This window comes from Solanum lycopersicum, chromosome 4 (genome assembly GCF_036512215.1).
Source record: "Solanum lycopersicum chromosome 4, SLM_r2.1".
In the NCBI taxonomy this organism is placed as follows: domain Eukaryota; kingdom Viridiplantae; phylum Streptophyta; class Magnoliopsida; order Solanales; family Solanaceae; genus Solanum; species Solanum lycopersicum.
In genome coordinates this window covers 2,903,650-2,923,497 of record NC_090803.1, presented here as the reverse complement: position 1 = coordinate 2,923,497, position 19,848 = coordinate 2,903,650, and the positions used below count along the sequence as shown (strand labels likewise).

Here is a 19,848-nt window from a genome sequence, read left to right as displayed (position 1 = left end):
AAGACAACAAAAACATCTCCATAACCTCGAGATGATGTACCCCAAATAACCCAACCATACAACCAACAGAATGATTAAACCATAACAAGGAGAAGGGAAGTATGTTTTTACGGACGAATAAAATCGTAGAGACGGGCAGATTCCACAACTTCCATCTGCTTTGTGTATTATCTGGCATAGGCCACTGAATATAATCATCATATTGGAGATAACCAAGTCGTACACTAAGAACTGAATGCCCACTATGAAAAATACATTGCACAAGCATCAAATATTCTGTAATGATTCGGTTTTAAGATTTTTCCTTATTTAATCACTAGCCGATAATTCAAGTCTATTCTAGGGCATCGTTTGTTCACACCATTTAACAATTCATTGAAAAGGCAGCACTGAAATTTGATAATAATCCACTAGCTAATCTTGCAGCTAAACTTCACAAGTTCATGTCGATCAACTTCTTGTAGAGAATTCGGTCGTCTCTCCCGGTGTTGCTCTCTATAAGTGCACTTTGCACAAGTTCCTGGGCGACATGCTTTAATGTCAGCATACATGCAAAGCAACCCATAAAGGTACTAAGGATATACAAAAGGAACCTACCTTGACGTCTCTGTGAGAAAGGAATTTCCCCAAGTTGTGGAGGATTAATCTCATATCCTCGACCTGAGAAAGCATACATGGTTGAGTTCCCTACACAACAAGAAGAAAGAGAGAGAGAGAGAGGGGAATAGGACAAGCTTAGTTTGTTTACCCTAACATATCCCGCTCTGTTTCGGTCAAAGAACCTGAAAGCCTGTTCCAAAGCAAGAAGACATCAGATAGAGAACATAAGAATGAAAAATCGAAATTAAGATGGAAACATGCAACTTACCTGCAAAAGTTCTTTGTTAAACTCAGTTTTAGTATTTTTCTCCACCTTTGTTGACACTTCTTTGCTGCCTGATTCTAGATTTGGCTTTATCTCAGAAGCTTCTTCATCAGTTTTAGGCATTTCCTCGGCATTTTCCTACAATCAGACACATGAGATTACAGTAAATACTACATGACATCTAGTCTCTTCATTTCCATACCCTTGCGCAAAACCAACTTCCCGATCAATGGGTTCAAATCATTGTTTGTCCACCTCAATAGGCGGAAACAAAGATATACCATCGTAGTGGCACTACAATCATATTACATAGATCAATGTTCGCAATGACCTCTTTTATTTCACCGATAAGCTTATAATAATAAAGTAAATATTCACCAATGACAAAAATATACAAGTGTCCTTGTGTAGGCAAAAGAAACTTCTACATAAACTACACTATTGAGACTTAATTGTACCAGAATATCCAAATTATTCTTGAAAGTAGATGCATGGCAGTGTTTCTTCATATTGCTAATCTAGTCAAATGATATAAGATTGATAAAAATATATAAGAAACTAAACATACCTACTGAAACTTATATATACCCACAATGTTCTTGCTAAATTAGACCAATACACACCAAATTTCAAACATAACTGAGTACACAGAAAACCTAAAATAAAATAAATTTTAAGTGGTAGCAAGAGAGATGGAACCTTTGCCTCCTTAGCCTGGCCATCCTGTGGGCTTGTGTCTTGCATTTCTGTCTCCTCCTCTGGGTCTTCCTCCGGATCTTCATCCATCTCAGATTCATTTGCATTTTCATCTGGTTCCACTGTCTCTTCAGCATTATTTAGCAAAATAGCATCTTCCTTGACAGGCAATTTTTCATCTTTCTGATCATGTTTGCCATGTGATTCAGTTTTAGTAGATTTGTCATCCTCCCTATGTTCATCCGTCTTCTTTGCACGCTTGGCTGGTTTGTCCTCACTTATCTTCTTGGATGATTCTTCTCGCTGTCTTTTCTGCTGGTTTCGCTTGATCAAAAACTTAGAGCGTAATTTCTATTATAGAAGTAACATAATGGGCAAGTGTTAGAATTTAGATAAGAACTTGAAACAGAAATACCATTTCATAGGGAACTAACTGAATAAAATGACTTGCGCAAACCTGAAGAAAAGTAAAGAGACGAGAACCCATGTTATAGTAAAGCATTTCATACAGGGATTCTGCAACAAGTGAAAGCTGCAAAAGAAATAAGCAAAAGGTGACGCAATATAATTGTATCAAAAGTACATTAATCAATTCATGGATGATGATTTAGTAAAATCATAGGACAAGTTTGTGATTTCCAGCAAGAAGGGTATACCTCAAATCTTGACTCTTCAATATCCTTATCAGTATAATCCAACAAAGAATCCAATGAAAGAGACAATGATCGCAACTGTAAGCATAGGGACGCAACAACATAGTTATTTCATGCAAACAGTAGGTTAAAACATTTATTCCAACTTGAACAGTCGAGTGATTCTGATTCAACCTACCTTCATATCCTTGCTCCCTTTTGTTTGAAGAAAAAATCCAGGGTGCCGAGGAGGATCTTCACTTCTCTTTTCTTTGATCTCTTTTGTTGATTTGCTCTTCGAAAGGATTTTCTCATCCTGATCTTTCTTTCCTGTTTGTTCTTTGGGGACTTCCTTTCCTTTAAGCTTTAAAAGGTTATCATTTTGAGGACTCTTATGCTTGTCTGCTTCGGATTCTTTCTTGGACCCAGCAAGACTTAACTCCTTGGCCTTTTTTTCTTCTTTAGATTCTTGCTTCACATCAGCTATTTTTGATTTTGTTTTAGGGCTAACCTTCTGTTCTTGGTTGACAACATTCACATTCTCTGCAGTTTCTGCATTATTATTACCCACATTTTTCACCTCACTTTCAGCTTGAACTGATTTCTCCTCTTTCACATCATCATTGAGACTAGCAACACCAGTGGCTCCATTGTTGGTGTCTGTAGTTGCTGCTTTTCGTTTGGGAACCCTCTTTATTATTTTTCTCTTAACTAATTTCTTCACAACAGCATCCTGCTTGATAGAAGTACTATTTCCATCAGTTTTACTATTTCCCTTATCTTCCGAAGATTCCACCTCCTTGACACTTTCCACATCAGGAGGTTTCATCCCATCTTCTTTTGGAGTTTTCACCACAGGAACCTTCTTAACAATTTTCTTCCTTATAAAAGTTTTAACTGGAGGGTTAGCAGATGCTCCAACCTGGGGGGAAGCAATCTCTGAGCTCATATTTCCATCCCCAGTTTCTTTAATATCGGCCTTCTCATTCACTTCATCTGTGGTTTCCAAATCTTTCTTATTGGAGATCTTCTGTTTAACAATTCTTTTTATAACTCTCTTCTTAACTATTTTTGCACTACCATCTGTTTCAATAGCAGCTGGATTCGGTTCAGCATTATCATTTCCCACCTTACCAGTTTCAAGAGGTTGTTTACTCTCTCCACCTTTTTTCTTAGACCCTTCTTTATCAGCTATACTCTCTTTCAGTTTGCCATCATTCTCCTTCTTGCTTGCTTCTGCAGACTGTCCAGATGCAGAGTTTTTCTCTGACTTGAGACCCCTCTTAGCATCTGTAAGATGCTGATACTCTTCAGTTATTGAATTCCAAAATGAATAAATGAACCAGAACTGATTCTAAGGTAAATAAATTGATGCACCAAAATTTCAGATATCTTACCTTTCAGGGTTTTCTTCTCACCGGATTTCTAGATCAAACAAATAATTTAACAGGTCAGCAAGCAAAACCATTAATGTACCATCTAAGACTAAAGTAAATGAAAAGGACACATAAAAGTAAACTAGAAACAAAAATACTACACTCTGTCCCAAAAGAACTGGATATTGCTATTATGGAAATCAATGAGTTTATCTTTTAGTTTATGATTGTTCTCAAACATATGTGTGTGCGTGTGTTTAACTACAAGAAATTGTGATATTTAGTATTTCTATGCAGTTTCAAACTATTTAAACAGTTTTCAAAAAAAAATATTACATTAAAATTATGTGTTGAACATGGGTGCTCTGACAATTGCATTCTTTTTGGACGAAGTAGAGAGGAAGATGAAGGGAGGAAGTTTTAAAATGGCAATTCAGCAGAGAAAGGACATACAGACTTAGAGAGTGGAAGAAACTGACTAGAAAAAGAAGGGAGACCCCCTTGGTGTAAGAAGCATGAGGGACCAAATAACAGCTCAGTGGCCAAATGGCTGTGGAGGTTCAGCAAGGAGGAAAATTTCTCAGTGGATAAAGGTGATGGAGGAGCAATTGACATTCTGTAACTGAAAACCCCCTACAGCTGCTATATACCTAACATGTGACTACAGTCACAAGTCACAACAAGACACAAGTAGGGAAAAGCCAAGAGCAACCACATGTTGGAAAAGAAACAGATTCGAGAGATAAAGCATCCCACAAAGTGCAGTGTTTGGTTGGAGGCACATATTCCTGTCTGACTCAGTACGACTTATAAAAGTAGAGGTGCATTGCTATTGCGACAGATAACATTGGTAAAGAAAGGCCACGAAGATGCTAGTTCTCTCTCTCTCTCTCTCTCTGATAAGGATCCAGGTATTATGTATGTACTTAAATGTATAGTGGATCAGTGGTGCATGCCAGAAACTACAAAAGATTCACTCTTCCAGTGGCACAGACGAATATCAATCTGAAGCCATTTGGTGGGCAGTTTAGGAGTTCAGAGACACAAAAGGGTCTTTGTTGGAAGGAGAGTTGATGAGGATCAAGTTATTCACTGTCTAGCTCTTTGATGTCAGTTACAGGACATAAATGGAGAGACAATTGATAGATCTTCTCAATTCATTACCCCGTTTTTTCCTTTTGTAAGGCCATCGGCTTGGTGTCATATAAAGCAACATATTACCTTTCTTAATAAAACAAATGGAGCATATTTATCAAAATTTATAGAGAGAATTTTTCGTTGAAGGTACAAAAAATGTACTAGTACTTTAAGCAAGCAGACCTCTTTACTCAGAGCAAGTTCCTTTTCTCTCTCAGCAATATCCTTTTTTTTAGTAAACCAGTGCTCACGCCATGATTCTAATGAAGGGAGGCATTCAGACAAGTCTGGGACGAAGTAAACAGTGACTTCTTTATGACTGAACCGCCCATCCTTGCCAACTCTTTCATAGTGTATCTGCCAAGCATCAAAAAATAAGTTATCCTCAATACTGTATAAATTTAATAGCGAGCAATTTCTAAGCTTTTGTGATTCAGATCAGAAAACTATTTCTTGGCTTGATTTCGCCACCTACACTTCTTGGAAAATACACAACATTTTTTTATGATATGAGCCATCTCAATAGCATGGACCGCAGAAGGGAAAAGGGAAGCTAATGAACTAAAAATGTATGAAACTTAAAGTTGACAAAAAAACTATTACAACATGGTCCAAACTCCTCCAGTGGTTGGGAATAGAAAGACAAATGTTGACTTGGACAGAAGAATTAGAGTGGGCACATAACCATGCACAAGGCAATGGAGCAGCTAATGCTATCAACAAAATGAGACCTCGGCTGACTGTGTCTACTATGTGTGTATAGAGAGGAATAGTTATGTGTTCAAGGCAATTATAAGCAAATCCCAGAAGGTAATCAGGAAGATAACCCAAGAGGTAGTGTTCAGAGGACCATATCATGCATAATTAACAGGAGCCCCTCTTAAGATTAAAATTTTACCCCTGAGAATAGCTAGGTTGAAAGTTAGGCACAATTTGTAATAGTTGAGAGGTAATATTGTTTTGATGCTTGCTGCATTTGGTGGTTTTAACATTGCATTGTTTTAATATTGTTTTAAGGTAGAATAAATTGAGGGCAGAGATACTCCTACAGGCAGATATTACCTCAAGAAAACGGTTCCACTGCTGGCAGTTCTTTAAATCAAGATGAGCTATGTCCTTTGCATGTCTAATAGCAAGAGCTTTATCAGTAGGGTTAGTGAAAAAAATCGTAAATCACAATAGTAGAGGAACGTGATTGACAAACCTAAGGGCTGTCTGAATCAAAGCGGAGTCATTACATGATGGATCACCACCATCAACACTATCCCACTGCCCCCCTACAGTCATCAAAGAATTTTCCAGCTTAAGAACCGCAAACCTAAGCATATTGCACATGTGAGGTATTCGGTCATCATAATTTCGATCGGATGATAACTCTTCCAGAGAATTTCTGCTGAGCCCACTCATCAGAATCATCTATATATAAATAAATAAAAATGACAACTATTAGAAATATTTTAGCACAATGTAGAGAGAGAGAGAGTGCATTGGGATAAGAAGGTACATATAATGATGGAAGAAACACCATTGCATAAATACTGTGCTTCCACTATAACATTAGAAAATACAAAACCAACTTGCTAGTCATCTTTGAACATATAGCATATAGAAGAAAAAATCCGTGCAGGGGTTCTAATTTCACGAGGTCTGTGCTTTGCAATCTAATCAAGTTGAACAAAGTCTGTTTAGGAGCCTTAATACTGGCAACAATAAGGAGCAAGCGAAATTTTGAACTATTGCAATTATCACCAATAGTAAAAGTTGACCAAATGCAATTATCACATCTTTCTTCCTCTTAAAATTCCACGATTAAGACAACCAATTTACTCTCAAAGATACCCAAAACTCAGGAGTACAGATGGTTAATTGTTATATAACAACCATGAACCAGAAACACTCACCACTTCAGTTATGATTCTCTTCAGCGAAGTTTTAAAACAAAAGCAAGAAAAGAGGACACCTATTCTCTGATGATAAAACTGACAAACTTCTGTGTCATTGACATTGAAATCCCAGAACAGTTCCCCACCATTAACTTCTACTGGTTCTTATATGAGTTATATCTGACCACCACTTATAATATCCTGATAGCATCTCAAACAAATGCTAACTTAAGAATTATCAGAGGCAAGGAAGAGGAAAGGACAGGTTCTAAAGCAATTTGTATATCTTCATAAAAAACCTTAGCATTCCATATAGTCATTCCAGGTTCTGATTTTTCAGGTTCACCAGCAGACGGTTTCAATGACAGCCGTTTCAGCGCTGTTGCAGCCTCTCCTTCAACAAAATCATGCTCAAAACTGTTCCATCATGAAAAGGGTGAGAGTGCCATACCAGCTATCATCTTACAGATTCCAAAGAGTGAAAACTACATATCTACCAATTAATTTTTTGAGAAAACAAAAGAGAATGCCTAGGAGGGACGGCAATGGGGCGGGGCGGTTTTAAGGTTGTGCAGAGCGGGGGCGGATGTGGGGCGGGTTGAAGTAATTAATGCGGAGCAGGGCAGGGCGAGTTGCGGGTCTATGCAGTTTTATGTGGGTTCAAACTTAATTTTAATTTTTTATATTTAATAAGAGTGATAGAGCACCCTTCAAGAGTAAGAATAACAGATCTCATGACAAATTCATTGTTTTTTATTCTAACTAATATCAATTGAAAGTTTCTTTAGAGTTATTAAGATATTCAAGATAGTAAATGAAAATGGTTCAATCAAAACTAATACAGTGCCTTACATGCTTCCCAGTTGACCTATATCAATTAAATTTATTTTTGGTATCAAACTTAATTAAAAAAGGAAAATATTGAAAAATATTTATTGGGGGAGGTTCATGCAGGGCGGGGGGGGGGGGGGGGGGGGATGGGTTGAAAACGAAAAAAAAATTGTTATGCAGGGCAGATTAAGAGTTTTCTAAGCTCAACCCACGCCGCACCGCCAATTGGCATCTCTAATATCTACCTAATATTTTTTTTTAAAAAGCAAAACTCCATATCTACATAATAATTAATTACACCAGATTAAGTGTGGGTGGGGTAGAGAAAGCATCTGTTAGAGCTGTGGCTCCAAAGGAATAGATCATTTCAAAAATCATAGAGAGACTTAATATTCTTTTGAAAACCAGATGTTCCAATACCAACTAGAATGCTATAGTGCAAAATAACAGAAATAGAATACGAAATAAATAAACATAAAAGGGAAGGATATCACAACTTATTACCTGACAGGAGTATGAAAAGAAAGCTTAAGATTCCCTTTTGGCCAATTTACAACTACCTACAGCAAAACAAAATGTGATGTCACGTGACATTGTCAAATAAAATTAGCTGAACGAAAGAGAAGGCAAACCTTTGAGCATTCTGGAGATATGAAAAGCCTAGGATACCGCCTATCCAGTGAGAGATAATCCCTCTCAATTTCAACCAAACTGGATGAATAAACCTGCAAAAAACAACAATAAATGCATAAGAATGGTAATCATTAGATATCCTTGTTGAATAATTGAAGCAGACTTTCAAGTCCCAAAATTCAACCATTCAAATAAAGGCAGCTTAAAAATTATTTAAAAAGAGAGACAACTATCATCCCAAAAAAGATAACGATGACAAGTTCTGATGGTACAGAAAAGGATCAACAGTCTCCAGGATCCAAGGGAGGAACAGAGACAACACCACAATTCTTTGCAGAAACTACATGTCTTGAGCACAGCGACATCCGGAGGAAAGATGGAAGAGAGTATAGGAGACCAGCAAGAAGATAAAAGAAAAGGAGGAACAAAATATCTAACACTGACGAAGGTTCAAAATAAGAGCTTGTAGCAAGACATGATAATTGAAAAAGCCAATAGCGCAATTGTGTTGGATAGGGAACAAAGGATATTTTTAGAAATGAGTAACTTGATTAGTCTCTGTCCATGAAATATGGTTATCAAGAAGTTGAGAGTACTAAGAGGTCCTCACAACACTTCATTCCCACATGGAAAGCAGAACCACGTAGAGGGATAATAACGATTCAAGCACTAGGCTCTTGTTTTACCTTGCAGAAATACTCTCTCCTTTTAACAGGTGAATGACGCCTTCAGCATGACAGAACACCAAGTTAGTTACAAATGCTGCAATATATAGCAGCTGCTAAACACACACAACCATAGAAGGACAAAACCAAATAAAATCCACCTATTCAAAGCTTCAGGACGTGGAGATTCTCGTCGTGTAGATCTACTGTCCTTACTTAAAGAGGGACCTCGTCGGTCCCTGGAACTCCTGGGAGGTGTTCGGTCATGCTTTATTTCAGCTCCACGTTTGGGCTCATGATCTTTCTCCTTCTCCTTACGTTCCAAAGCACGTTCACGATCACGCTCTCTTTGTCGCTGCCGTTCTCGTTCTCGTTCTCTTTCCCGTTCTCTTTCTCGTTCTCGCTCTCGTTCCCGCTCCCGATCTCGTTCCCGTTCCCTTTCTCGTTCTTTCGCCCTTTCTCGATCTTTCTCTCGCTCGCGTGAAGAGTGTCGATCTTTCTCCCTTCGTTCAAGCTCCCGAGAGTAGACAACCCTGTCATCCTTATAATCATCTAACCTTGAGTGACCAGCACGTGTCAACACACTGCTAGGATAGTCAGAGTCAACGGAAGTTGCATGAAGTCCCTTCCCTATCCCATAGTCTCTACCTGGAGGCAGGCTCACTCCATAACCAGGATTAATAGAACTTTGAACATACATGACATCCTCAACAGCTCTTTGCGGTGCGGCGCCTAGGATAGAAGGAGCATGTTGCCCAGGAAGTAATGATCCAGGTAACGTTGATAAAGTGCGAGGATCCGAGTCGATTCTGCTACTATAAGATATGGGATCTTGGGCTGCAAGACGAACAGCGGCACTCCTTGCAGCAAGATATTCAGCTTGTCTGCCAGAAATTTGTTGCTACTTAGTGCAATAGGACATATAGCTCCATGTAAGAAGTTGGGCACAGGATGTGTACAGATATAAGATATCACTCACAGGAAGTATATCACTCCTATTAACATGTTAGAGCCAGGCATAGATACTGATAATGCAAGGGAGAATACAATTTAACACAACCAATCAGGTGGTTATAAAGAACATTTTTCTATTACATCATACAATTTTGAGATAGAACTAGAGTACATACCTAGATCCTCCATCAACGGATGCAGATTGCAATGCCTGAGACTTCAGTATTTGCTCTTGTCGCATTTTCTCTTGTCGTAATAAAGATACATGATCCATATGTTCATATCTTTCAGCCTAACAATGGGTGAAAACATAGTAGACATTAAGAAAAAGGTCATAGAAAGTAATAAATTATTTAACCGGGACACAGACAAGTAAATTGTGCCTAAACAACGACAAGAAGCAGTTTTCCTCTTCAAACCTCCAGAACATTTAACCTCATTATACAAACTGGAAATTTTAACTGAAAGATTCAAACCAAACCAATTATTGCATTTTATTAGTATTATTACTTCTATAGAAGTCGAAGCATGCATCACATATCATCATGCATAGCTTATTAGCTGTAGTAGCTGCATAGGAAACATAAAGCATATAGTACTTTTCTCTATTGTCATGCATCAAATGGCTGTCTGTCCTCTCTCAAAGCAGGCGAGCTTCAAGCTTGGAAGATCAAGAAAAGCGATTTACCATCCTAGAATAAACTACTCACTTCTATGATTCCATTCACTACACATATTGTTACACTAACCCCCCCCCCCCCTTTTTTTTCCATTCCATTCTAAAGGGGCTATTCTTGTCTAGGATGGACTATGAACTTCTCTCTTATCCACCAGCTCCTTTGTATTCTGGTTTAGTTAATCTCCAAGGAATTGTAACAGGTAGAAGTTTGGGTAACTCAAACTTCCCATTGCTCATTCAGAATTTCTATTTTTTAAAAAAATTGGTAACTATTGTATATATTTATACAAGGGAACAATCACAATCCATATTATGACCATTGATGGTATTGCGATCTCATGTATAGGTGCTCATGGTGTAACCAGGGTGATGGTAACAGGCAAAAGAGTTCCTGAAAAAGGTAGAAGGCCTAGTGTAGAAACCACACCTGATGCTTATTACCAAAAGAAATTGAATCAGAATATCGACTGGGTTGTTCACTTGTCAAATCTCTCCCCGCATAAGAGTTGTGTCGTTCACCATATCGTCTATCAAGGGTTGGATAATCAGAAACCCTATCAGTGTATTGTTGTTCAGCTTTATGACCATATCCATGGCTGGATGATGAAATGTAGTCACCTGCTGTGAACTTTGGCGAATCCACACCAAAGCCGCTACGGCTTTCCAAAGCTGATGATCCAGATCCTTTTCCACCAATAGTGGGCATCTGCATATGAAAGAGATGTAGAGAGACAAGCTTTTATACCCATGAACAGAAAATTAAACAGTTGATAATGCAAAAAAAAGGCTTAACTGAAACACACAAAAAGCGACACACACACACAATGCAAGCATTAATAAATTAAACGTGGTAGAAGTTTTTTAAACCCAATCCTTGAAATTGGTGGAAAAAGAAAGCACACTAAAGAAAATTTTTTTGTAGAACATCCCACTGGTGAAACAAGTCCATGAGATGGTCAAATCTATGGACAATGCAACACAGGCTATACCAAAAGTAGTATGCGCATGCAGCAATTTGTTTACAGATACACACATCTACAGACATTCAAGGCATGCACTGGCTAGTGGTGAACAATGAGGATTTTTTTGGCAACAACCATGCAAAGAAAGAAGCTACATGCTCAAGGGTGAGATTATCCTCCAAATGGTTTAACTCTAAAATGCAACACGGCAATATTGCAGAGAAAAATATCACATTTCTTGGCATGCCAACTGGTAAAACCTTTAACATCAACATCCAATTGTGCGAAAATAGACAAAAAAAATTAGCTACTCTAGTAGCACAACAGCTTTACCATTACTGTGAGCATTTGCAAATATATGCAAACAGAAACAACCGACATATTAAACTCGTTCAAACAACAAAACAAGGAACCAGATAAAATTCAAGCAGGTTAAAGTTTGGATTAATTGAGTACTATGAGAAGGAATTTCCTCCCTCATGATGATAGAAGAATTACATTTCGTCTGGCCAAGCTTCATCAAAAGTGCCTTTTTTATTAAAAAAAATGCCTTTTCAAAGTTGAGGTGTTTGGTCAAGCTTTTAGGACTTAAGTTGTTTACTGAGAAACTAAGCCTGTTAGGATTGACTTATTTTAGGCGCTTTTAAGCATTTTTATAGTGTTTGGCTAGAATGAAAAAGTGCTTTTGAACACTTGCCTTTAAGCTAAAATCACAAAAATAAGCCTAAAACAATAGTTAGGATTCCTAACTCATGACTAGTGTTGATGAGTCATAAGCTATAAGTCCATCCAAACAGTCTCTAAAAGTAGCTTCTACCCAAAGTTCTTTTTTGAAAGCACTTTTGAAGTATAAACTAAGAAGCTAAGTTGTGCGGACTCTTCCCTTTTGATGTCCCGCACCACCGACCGATTCTCCAAAAAATACTTTTGAACAACACAACACACGCAAATTGACATTTTTGAAAAGTCCGAGCAACATAGCTTAGAAGCCCATTTTAAATGAGTAGACCAAACATATGTTACCATAAAAAAGTTAAATAAAATTGGACCAAACATTAATTGCTGCCCAAAAGTGCTTTTCAGATTGATTAGTCAAGAACAAACTGTTTCTCACCAAAAATACTTTTGAAAAGCACTTCTCAAAATAAGCTAATTTTAAAAGCTTGGGCAAACAAGCTATTAGTCTCACATCAAGTCCACATCACAAGAAACACAAGGTCACCCTCCTTCAAATATAACACCAGAATTTGTACCGCTTGTGGCAATATTTCATTCTTCAGACAGTTACGGCAATAGATCACATATCATACAAATAGAATATATACAGTGCAGAAGAATCTGCTGACCTGCTGAGCAGTTGAACCATACACAGAGCTGTATTGCCCACCATAATTAGGCGCTGTTGATGGATGATGACTGTGACTTGTGTAAGAATTCATTTCTGCATCTTGGGGGGTTCCTAACATCGAAGAATGACGTGAACCTGTAGGTAGCTGAGAGGACCTCTCAGGCCCTCCGGCAGAACTCTCGGAGTAACCATGTCCCAACTAGAAGAACAGAGGAAGTGGTACAAAATTACAAGAATGAACATAGTACACAAAACTATAAAATAGAAGAGTTTTGACATTCATAAATGTTTATCAAGAGCTACTTCAGAATGAATTTATGCACCCATGGTATACGGAAAAACTATCCAAGAATAAAAGCTAGTTCATAACACAACGTACTACAGCTGAGAATCCTTATTATTGCCAGCACCTGATCTGCAAGTCAAAAAATTAGACCGACTACAATTTGACTCTCATGATCACTATTTACACATTCAATACACCTGCCTATCTCATTTCTCATCTGATATACGGCAATATCATTGTTTGAAAAATTCACTTGGTCTTTACTATTAGTCTCAACTAAATACAGTCATGGAACCACCTATATTTCTACTTTTGCACTGTTGGTTCAGAGTTCGTCCAAGGCAATGAACAATAGCTCCGGCATTAGCAATTTACAATTACAAACTCAATGCTGATATAGCAAAGGAAATACCACAGCAAAATGAAAGGATCCACAGAGCAGGAGCGGACAGTGTCGAGAATGGGTCCCAGGAATGCGTAGCTTTTACACGGTACTTGTATTTATATTGAGAAATTCATTAAAATTTGTAGTAAATTTAGATGGTTTTTGCTGTTTCCTTATCTGAAATGCTCTGAAATGTGTTTCATCGAGCCGAGGGTCTACCGAAACAACTTCTCTACCTCCAGGGTAAGGGTAGAGGTAAGGTCTGTGTACACTTTGTGGGATTACACTAGGTTTGTTGTTGTTGTTGTATTAAATTTAGACAGAACCCAATACCAAGAAGGTCGTTGGTTCCGAACATACTTCCAGACCATTGTTGGATTCTAGCTACTGTTTAAAATTCAATTATTGCATTTAAATAGGTTAAAATTGTGAAGTGAACGTCTGCATAATCACGAATTTTTTCAAGGCCCAAGCCACTTCAGATTCATCTCTAGTTCTCCTTCACTATGTTCGCCTTCATGTCCAGAAATATTTAGAATTCTAACGGTAACTTTTATATCAATATATTGTGTTTGAGTAGTTGGTTACCTTTTAAATATTACATGTATATTGAATATGAGTACCCGTTTCTTTGTACTATAATTATTTTTATTATATGCTAATTTGAGATTACTGAAATCGGTGATTAACTCAACTGACGGGGATTAAATTTTAATTATTGCTTTTTTATTGTGTACATGTATGACACATAAGTCTAACTCAACCACAAAAACAAGCTCGCGAGCGGAACATTACCCAAGTCCATATAACTCGTCAATTCTCCAACCAATGTGGAACTCTAACACACTTAACACCCCTTACCGCCCGGACCCCAAATGATAATGAACCTGACTATGATACCACGCAAAGATACGACCTAAACTTAACTCAACCTTAAAAATTAGTATACACAAGTGTGAGATTAAGATAACATACAATTCAACTTTGACAAACTCAAATCAGCCTTTTAAATTAAAATGAGTTCTCAATTCTCATTTCTCATAACTAAATTGATTGAATAAATTTCAATTGCAACACCACACTAATCACACTACAACAACAACAACAACAACAAAGGTATAACACATAACAAAACAAGGAAAAAACAAAATACTCACATTTTGGCCGTAGCTTGGTTGCGAAGAGTAGGATTGTTGTCCATACACATTACTTCCTCGAGAAGGATACATCTTCGACCACCAAAAACCCTAACAACTAAAATTAAACAAAACTGTAAAAGATACAGCTATTTAAAGACTCGCAACATCAAATAACTGAGCTATTTTTCTTTCTTATAGCGCCGGCGAATTAGAAGAAGAAGGACGCCGCTGCGTACGGCGGAGCTGCGGCGGAATTTGAGGTTTTCTTTTATTAACTGTAGAAAAGATTGGGGGAAAAAGCCCTACTGATATTTATTTGTCAAAAAGAAAAAGGAAATAATATTTGGTAATTCGCTGCTTCGCGGGTGCCAGGAAATATTTGCAACCGGATGATCTCGCCGTTAATTATGTTGACTTTATATACACAATTTGTTGACTTCAGAACCACAGTGTAATGGAGTAGTAAACATGAATGACAATAATATGTTTTGAGTACTATTTATTCGGTGAAGGTTTTCGTCTTCGTGTAAATAAAATAATGACTAACGAAAAAATGATTATATTAATTTATGTAATCAGATTCTATTTCGATTTTAATATATGTATATTTTTAGCGTATTTCAATCTTTGTTTCTATTAAAGACTTGGGGCGAAGAAACTGGCCATCTGCTTTCTTATTTCTATATCATTGTGGAGTATGTAAGTAGCGGCTTCGATGATCTGAGCAAGGACTGAACCTTTTAGCGCCATCAAAGATATGTTCAAAGTTGGGAATTACCCATATTAGCTTTGTTGATAATATTTTATAATTTTCTCAAAAGTGACGTTTTCTCTGTGATGACCTTGAATAAATATTTTGAGGATTTTTCTAAAGCCTCGGACTATAAACTAGTTTGGGAAAAAGTTTTATATATTGGAAAATGGTTCATGATATATAATAATATGAAAAATTAATACCAACATAATTGATTTAACATTGAATTACCAATTAATGCGAAGATCGTCATTTCTAGTTAGTCTCTTTAGTGCTTTGCGGAACTCTCATAGTGTATATAGTTGTGTATATTTTTTGTTAATTATATCAAGATGTTATGCCATAGTAAATAACTATATCAAAAAAAATATAATACATAAATATACTTTCTAACTTGGTCTCAATTGATAAGTAAGCACTTCAATTTTGAAGAGTACACGTCTTGACACCTCAACTCGGTCTCAACTGGAAACTTACCACTCCAACTCGTCTTCTAATGTGTCTTGTGAACACCATGTGCTGACATAGCACAAAAAAATTGAAGCTAGATGATTAATTTATAAGTTAGAGTATTCGATTGACAGAATGAAAATGATTTGAGGTGTTAAGATGTACATATTCAAAGTTAAAGTGTTTTTTGTTAGTTAAACCAGATTCGATTGAATGCATATGTATTGTGTTTTTCAAAAATATACATGATGTAGTAATTCTAGGAATATAAACGACACGAACAATTTAAATGACAAAACTTAACTCAGATCTTCATTTATTAAAATGAAAACAATAATAAAATGAACAAAATCTAATATATATAAGAATGAAATAGAATAAAATCTTTTTTTCAATCAACTCCCTCAAATTTAAGGGTTTCTTTCGGAATCGAAGACCAATGAGTAATCTTGAAATTCGTATTTCATGAAAGAAATCATATTCTTAGACCTTAGTACAATACCAATATATTATATATTCATTATCAGAAAATCAATAATTTTCGATGGAATTAATTGATATTTGATTTGTCACCAAAATTTTCAAAAATTAGTGATTTTCTGATTTTTTTTTTAATTGTTTGTATATGGTAAATGCTATTGAAGAAACCTTGAGAGGCCTACTTTGTGGCCAATAAATTTGACATCTTGTTGAATTTGATATCTATATTCACCAAAAGTGAATTTCTTATAAATAGAGGGTTCTTTGTAGCTTCGAATCTTAAAATCATAAGAAGGGCAAAGAAAATAAGCTATTGAGAACCTCTCCTTCTTTCCATTTGCCATCACTTTGTGTTCCACACTTTTGTATACATCATTGCTCCAAGCCTGTATTTATTTTAACATGGTGATTAATTTGCACTTGAACATAAAAATAGAATGTCAAAAAAATGTGTAATTAATCTTTTATTTTCGAAAGAAATGAAAGGATTTCTTGTAAAATGTACAAAATCCATTCATTCTTTCTACCTTATAGATGGTTAGAACTTCATTCGGATTTTGAATCTTATTATATATGTTAAAACATATATAAACTTTTTGAGATAAATATAAAAAATTTATTTTTTAAATAACGATGACGTTTAAACCAGCAGCAATAAAAAAGTAAAAACTTGTCAATGGCTTAGGGGATTATCTACCAATCAAATTAATTAGTTCATAGTAAAAAAATAATAATAAACACATAGTTAGCTCTTTTTTTTAAAAAAAAATTATTTGGCTTAAATTATTTAAATGATGACAAGACCATGAGCAATTGGAGACAAAAGTTGGTGAAAAAGAAATTAGAATTTTTGGACATTGGTTTCACCATTTCTTGACCAATCAAAGACAATTATAAACTAATTGCACTTTTGATTAATTATTTTATACTAATGACATAGTTCTCAAATATAAAAAGTTCTATAAAATTGATAAACAAATAGAAATGAAAAAAATATATGCGGCTAAAACTCTTCAAATATATTATCGCACTAATATCAAATCATTATTATTAAAAAGAATGACACAGTAAAGATCAAATAACAAAAAAATGTACCTGAAAAAGATCTCCGATGTTTACAATAAGTGCATTTTGATTAGGCTTAACAGCAACCCATTTGGAATCTTTCATTAATTGAAGTCCACCAACTTCATCTTGATGAAGTATAGTTAAGAAATCACTATCTGTATGTGGCACTAATCCAAATATTTCTTGTGGTAATTGACATGATGGATAGTGATTTAACCTAAGAAAACATGAATTTTCATTGCAAATTTCTCCAATTTCACTATCTTTGTGGTCTAATTTCTTCACAAGAACACTAGCAAGTGATTTGGCTAAATCTTGCATTGAAGTTGCATATTCCACCATCACATCCCTATATATAAAAAAAAAGTTCGAATTTAAGTTACGTACGCTAATAAACAGACTATCATAAAATCGTTAATTTTCAACAGACGTTCTGTCCAAATTTAGCTTACCCTAAAGGGAAAACCATCAAAAATGTTACTGACAAAATAATTCTCGATAAATCCCATTTGAAATCTCTCTAAGAAGACAATAATGTTGTAATAACTCTTTGTAGCAAACTTATTATATGTCATACATGTATACGTTTTGATCTAAAGCTATTAAGTTTTGTTGTATTCGTACGCTATATTGTGTATCAATTCTAATTTCAACTCGCCTAATTTATTCTTAATTTTGAATTCGCCTTCATGCGTAAAAAATCATTGATCTAGACATATAAATTAAAAAATCTATCTATTTAACTATGTCATATACACCTTTTTATGCAAAAGAAAGTAAATTAACACCATTAATAAAGTCATATTTACATGCTATACGAGATAATATGTAAATTGTCTTACTCTGTAGATATCTTTTGAATAACCTGACGCTCTGTTATTTTTTTAATATTAGCAAGTTTATATATGTGACTAAAACTATATAATAAGTATAGTACCTTAAAGTTGTGAACTCTCCATAAGAAGCATTTTCTGAGATTTTTGTCACAGGGATATGAAAAGCTTCTGACCAATTAAATTGTTTTGGACAAGTAGCTGTTGAATTTCCCCATCTATATGAATTATTTAATAATCCACAATTAGCTTTCATTTCAAATGGTGCTTTAAACAATTTCATTTGTTCATTCCTCATTTTTCTTAGCAATTCAAGGCTCACACCATGATTCACAACTTGAAAAAAACCCCATTCAGAAGAAGCCTTAGCTATCGCGTTTTCACATCGAATCACTTCTCTCTCGTCTCTACTTTTTAAACCGTTCAAATCTATCATCGGAAGTTCCAACTCTTCCATCATGAGAACCCCATTATTTGAGCAGTCGCGATTACTCTGTAGTTGCGATAGCTTCGAGTAATCATGTAGGAGAGGAGGATTCCAAGACTCTATCATCATATTGTGATCAAATTGAACAAGAAAAATATGAGAAATGAAGAAGAGTTTTGGGATAAAGAGTGTATACATGATGTATTTATATGGTTTTTAGATGTATAAAGTGGGGGAGGAAAAAGAAAGGAATGTGACAAAATAACACCATGTGGGGGGAAAAAAACAAGAGGAAATTAAACCATTTTAATTCATGACAATTGTCACAATAAGAATGTATCTCTATTTTTTTATGCATGACAATTGTCAATGACAATGTATCTTCTTGAATTGGGCCTTTTTTCTTTTTATATATAGCTATGTTTTTGGACGTTAAATCTGACTACATCTATCTCGATTAATTTTATGAGATTTTTGACAGTTTTTATCATCAGAACAAGTACATGTCAACTACTTGTTTACTAATAAATACGAAAAATTCATCTAGTGTTTTGCTTTTATTTCGGATTTAAATGAAATCGGACTATTTTTATCATTATTATTATTATATATGACTAATTATAATAAATATTCTGAAATTATTTTTAAAGGGAAAAGGTCTGATACACCCCTCAACTTTGTCATTTGGAGCTGATATGCCCCTCGTTATAAAAGTGGCTCATATATGCCCTTACCGTTATACAAACGACTCACATATACCCCTGCCGTTACAAAATGACTCACATATACCCTTCATTTAACGGATTTTAAAAAATTAATTTTAAATTTATATTTATTACTTCTAATTTTTTTTAAAAAATTATTTAGGATATATATGATTCTTCTATCAAAGTTCAAGGTATATTTTAATTTTTTTCATACATAAATTATTTTTTGACTTCTTTTATTATAATTATTTGAATTTCTTATTCTTATTTTGTTTTTTTCTTTCATTCCTTAGTTTAAAGAATAAAAAATTAAACTATTTTTCTGTGTGTGTATTGTAATTTAATTTCGAATTCGAAGAAAAAAATTGATCATCTACAATAAGTTTTACAAGAATATTAGTGAAACATAAATAAATTTGATTATCAAAGTAATAATTATAAATCAGTCATTGAAACAAAAAAAGTCAAAAAAAATATGTTTGACGAGGATTAAATTTATTCATTTGGGATTATATTTTTTAGAAAAAAATAATAAAAATTTAGATTAATTTTTTTTCATTTCCGTTAGAGAAAAAGGGTATATGTGAGCCATTTGTTTACAAGTAGGGGTATATATGAGCCACTTTCATAACAAGGGGTATATCAGCTCTAAATGACA

The 19,848-nt window shown here is 35.2% G+C and overlaps 2 protein-coding genes across 4 annotated transcripts; both read right to left on the bottom strand.

Annotated features, from left to right (window-relative positions):
* Window positions 1–140: 140 nt before the first annotated feature.
* Window positions 141–14,858, bottom strand: LOC101251176 (protein SHORT ROOT IN SALT MEDIUM 1). Of its 2 annotated transcripts, XM_004236837.5 has the most exons (21): window positions 14,490–14,858; window positions 12,660–12,860; window positions 10,779–11,057; window positions 9,849–9,964; window positions 8,880–9,602; window positions 8,740–8,779; window positions 8,053–8,145; window positions 7,925–7,980; window positions 6,889–7,006; window positions 5,911–6,122; window positions 5,769–5,832; window positions 4,890–5,063; window positions 3,591–3,618; window positions 2,393–3,483; window positions 2,218–2,292; window positions 2,019–2,093; window positions 1,565–1,912; window positions 869–1,003; window positions 749–790; window positions 598–660; window positions 141–520 (listed from the first exon to the last, which is right to left on the bottom strand). In XM_004236837.5, exons 1-21 carry the CDS (start codon window positions 14,559–14,561, stop codon window positions 434–436), a joined length of 4,092 nt encoding a protein of 1,363 aa, XP_004236885.2. In that variant the 5' UTR covers window positions 14,562–14,858; the 3' UTR covers window positions 141–433. The 2 variants fall into 2 exon arrangements, with proteins under 2 accessions (XP_004236885.2, XP_069153043.1); XM_069296942.1 differs by lacking the exon at window positions 3,591–3,618 and having other exon boundaries at window positions 2,393–3,493; window positions 4,875–5,063.
* A 702-nt stretch (window positions 14,859–15,560) lies between these two features.
* On the bottom strand, window positions 15,561–19,005 carry LOC101253681 (gibberellin 2-beta-dioxygenase 8-like). Of its 2 annotated transcripts, XM_026030450.2 has the most exons (4): window positions 18,161–19,005; window positions 17,251–17,572; window positions 16,477–16,541; window positions 15,561–15,744 (listed from the first exon to the last, which is right to left on the bottom strand). In XM_026030450.2, exons 1-4 carry the CDS (start codon window positions 18,679–18,681, stop codon window positions 15,699–15,701), a joined length of 954 nt encoding a protein of 317 aa, XP_025886235.2. In that variant the 5' UTR covers window positions 18,682–19,005; the 3' UTR covers window positions 15,561–15,698. The 2 variants fall into 2 exon arrangements, with proteins under 2 accessions (XP_025886235.2, XP_004237179.3); XM_004237131.5 differs by lacking the exon at window positions 15,561–15,744 and having other exon boundaries at window positions 15,960–16,541.
* Between the last annotated feature and the right edge of the window lie 843 nt (window positions 19,006–19,848).

Excerpts from the sequence above, each read along its gene's own strand:
- LOC101251176 (XM_004236837.5), bottom strand. The coding sequence starts at position 14,561 with ATGTATCCTTCTCGAGGAAGTAATGTGTATGGACAACAATCCTACTCT. Across the intron at positions 3,619-4,889 it reads AACTTGCTCTGAGTAAAGAG|AAATCCGGTGAGAAGAAAAC; the intron begins GTCTGCTTGCTT and ends TGTTTGATCTAG. Across the intron at positions 3,484-3,590 it reads TGAGAAGAAAACCCTGAAAG|ATGCTAAGAGGGGTCTCAAG; the intron begins GTAAGATATCTG and ends AGCATCTTACAG.
- LOC101253681 (XM_004237131.5), bottom strand. The coding sequence starts at position 18,681 with ATGTATACACTCTTTATCCCAAAACTCTTCTTCATTTCTCATATTTTT. Across the intron at positions 17,573-18,160 it reads GGAGAGTTCACAACTTTAAG|GGATGTGATGGTGGAATATG; the intron begins GTACTATACTTA and ends TTTTATATATAG. Across the intron at positions 16,542-17,250 it reads ACATCGGAGATCTTTTTCAG|GCTTGGAGCAATGATGTATA; the intron begins GTACATTTTTTT and ends AAATAAATACAG.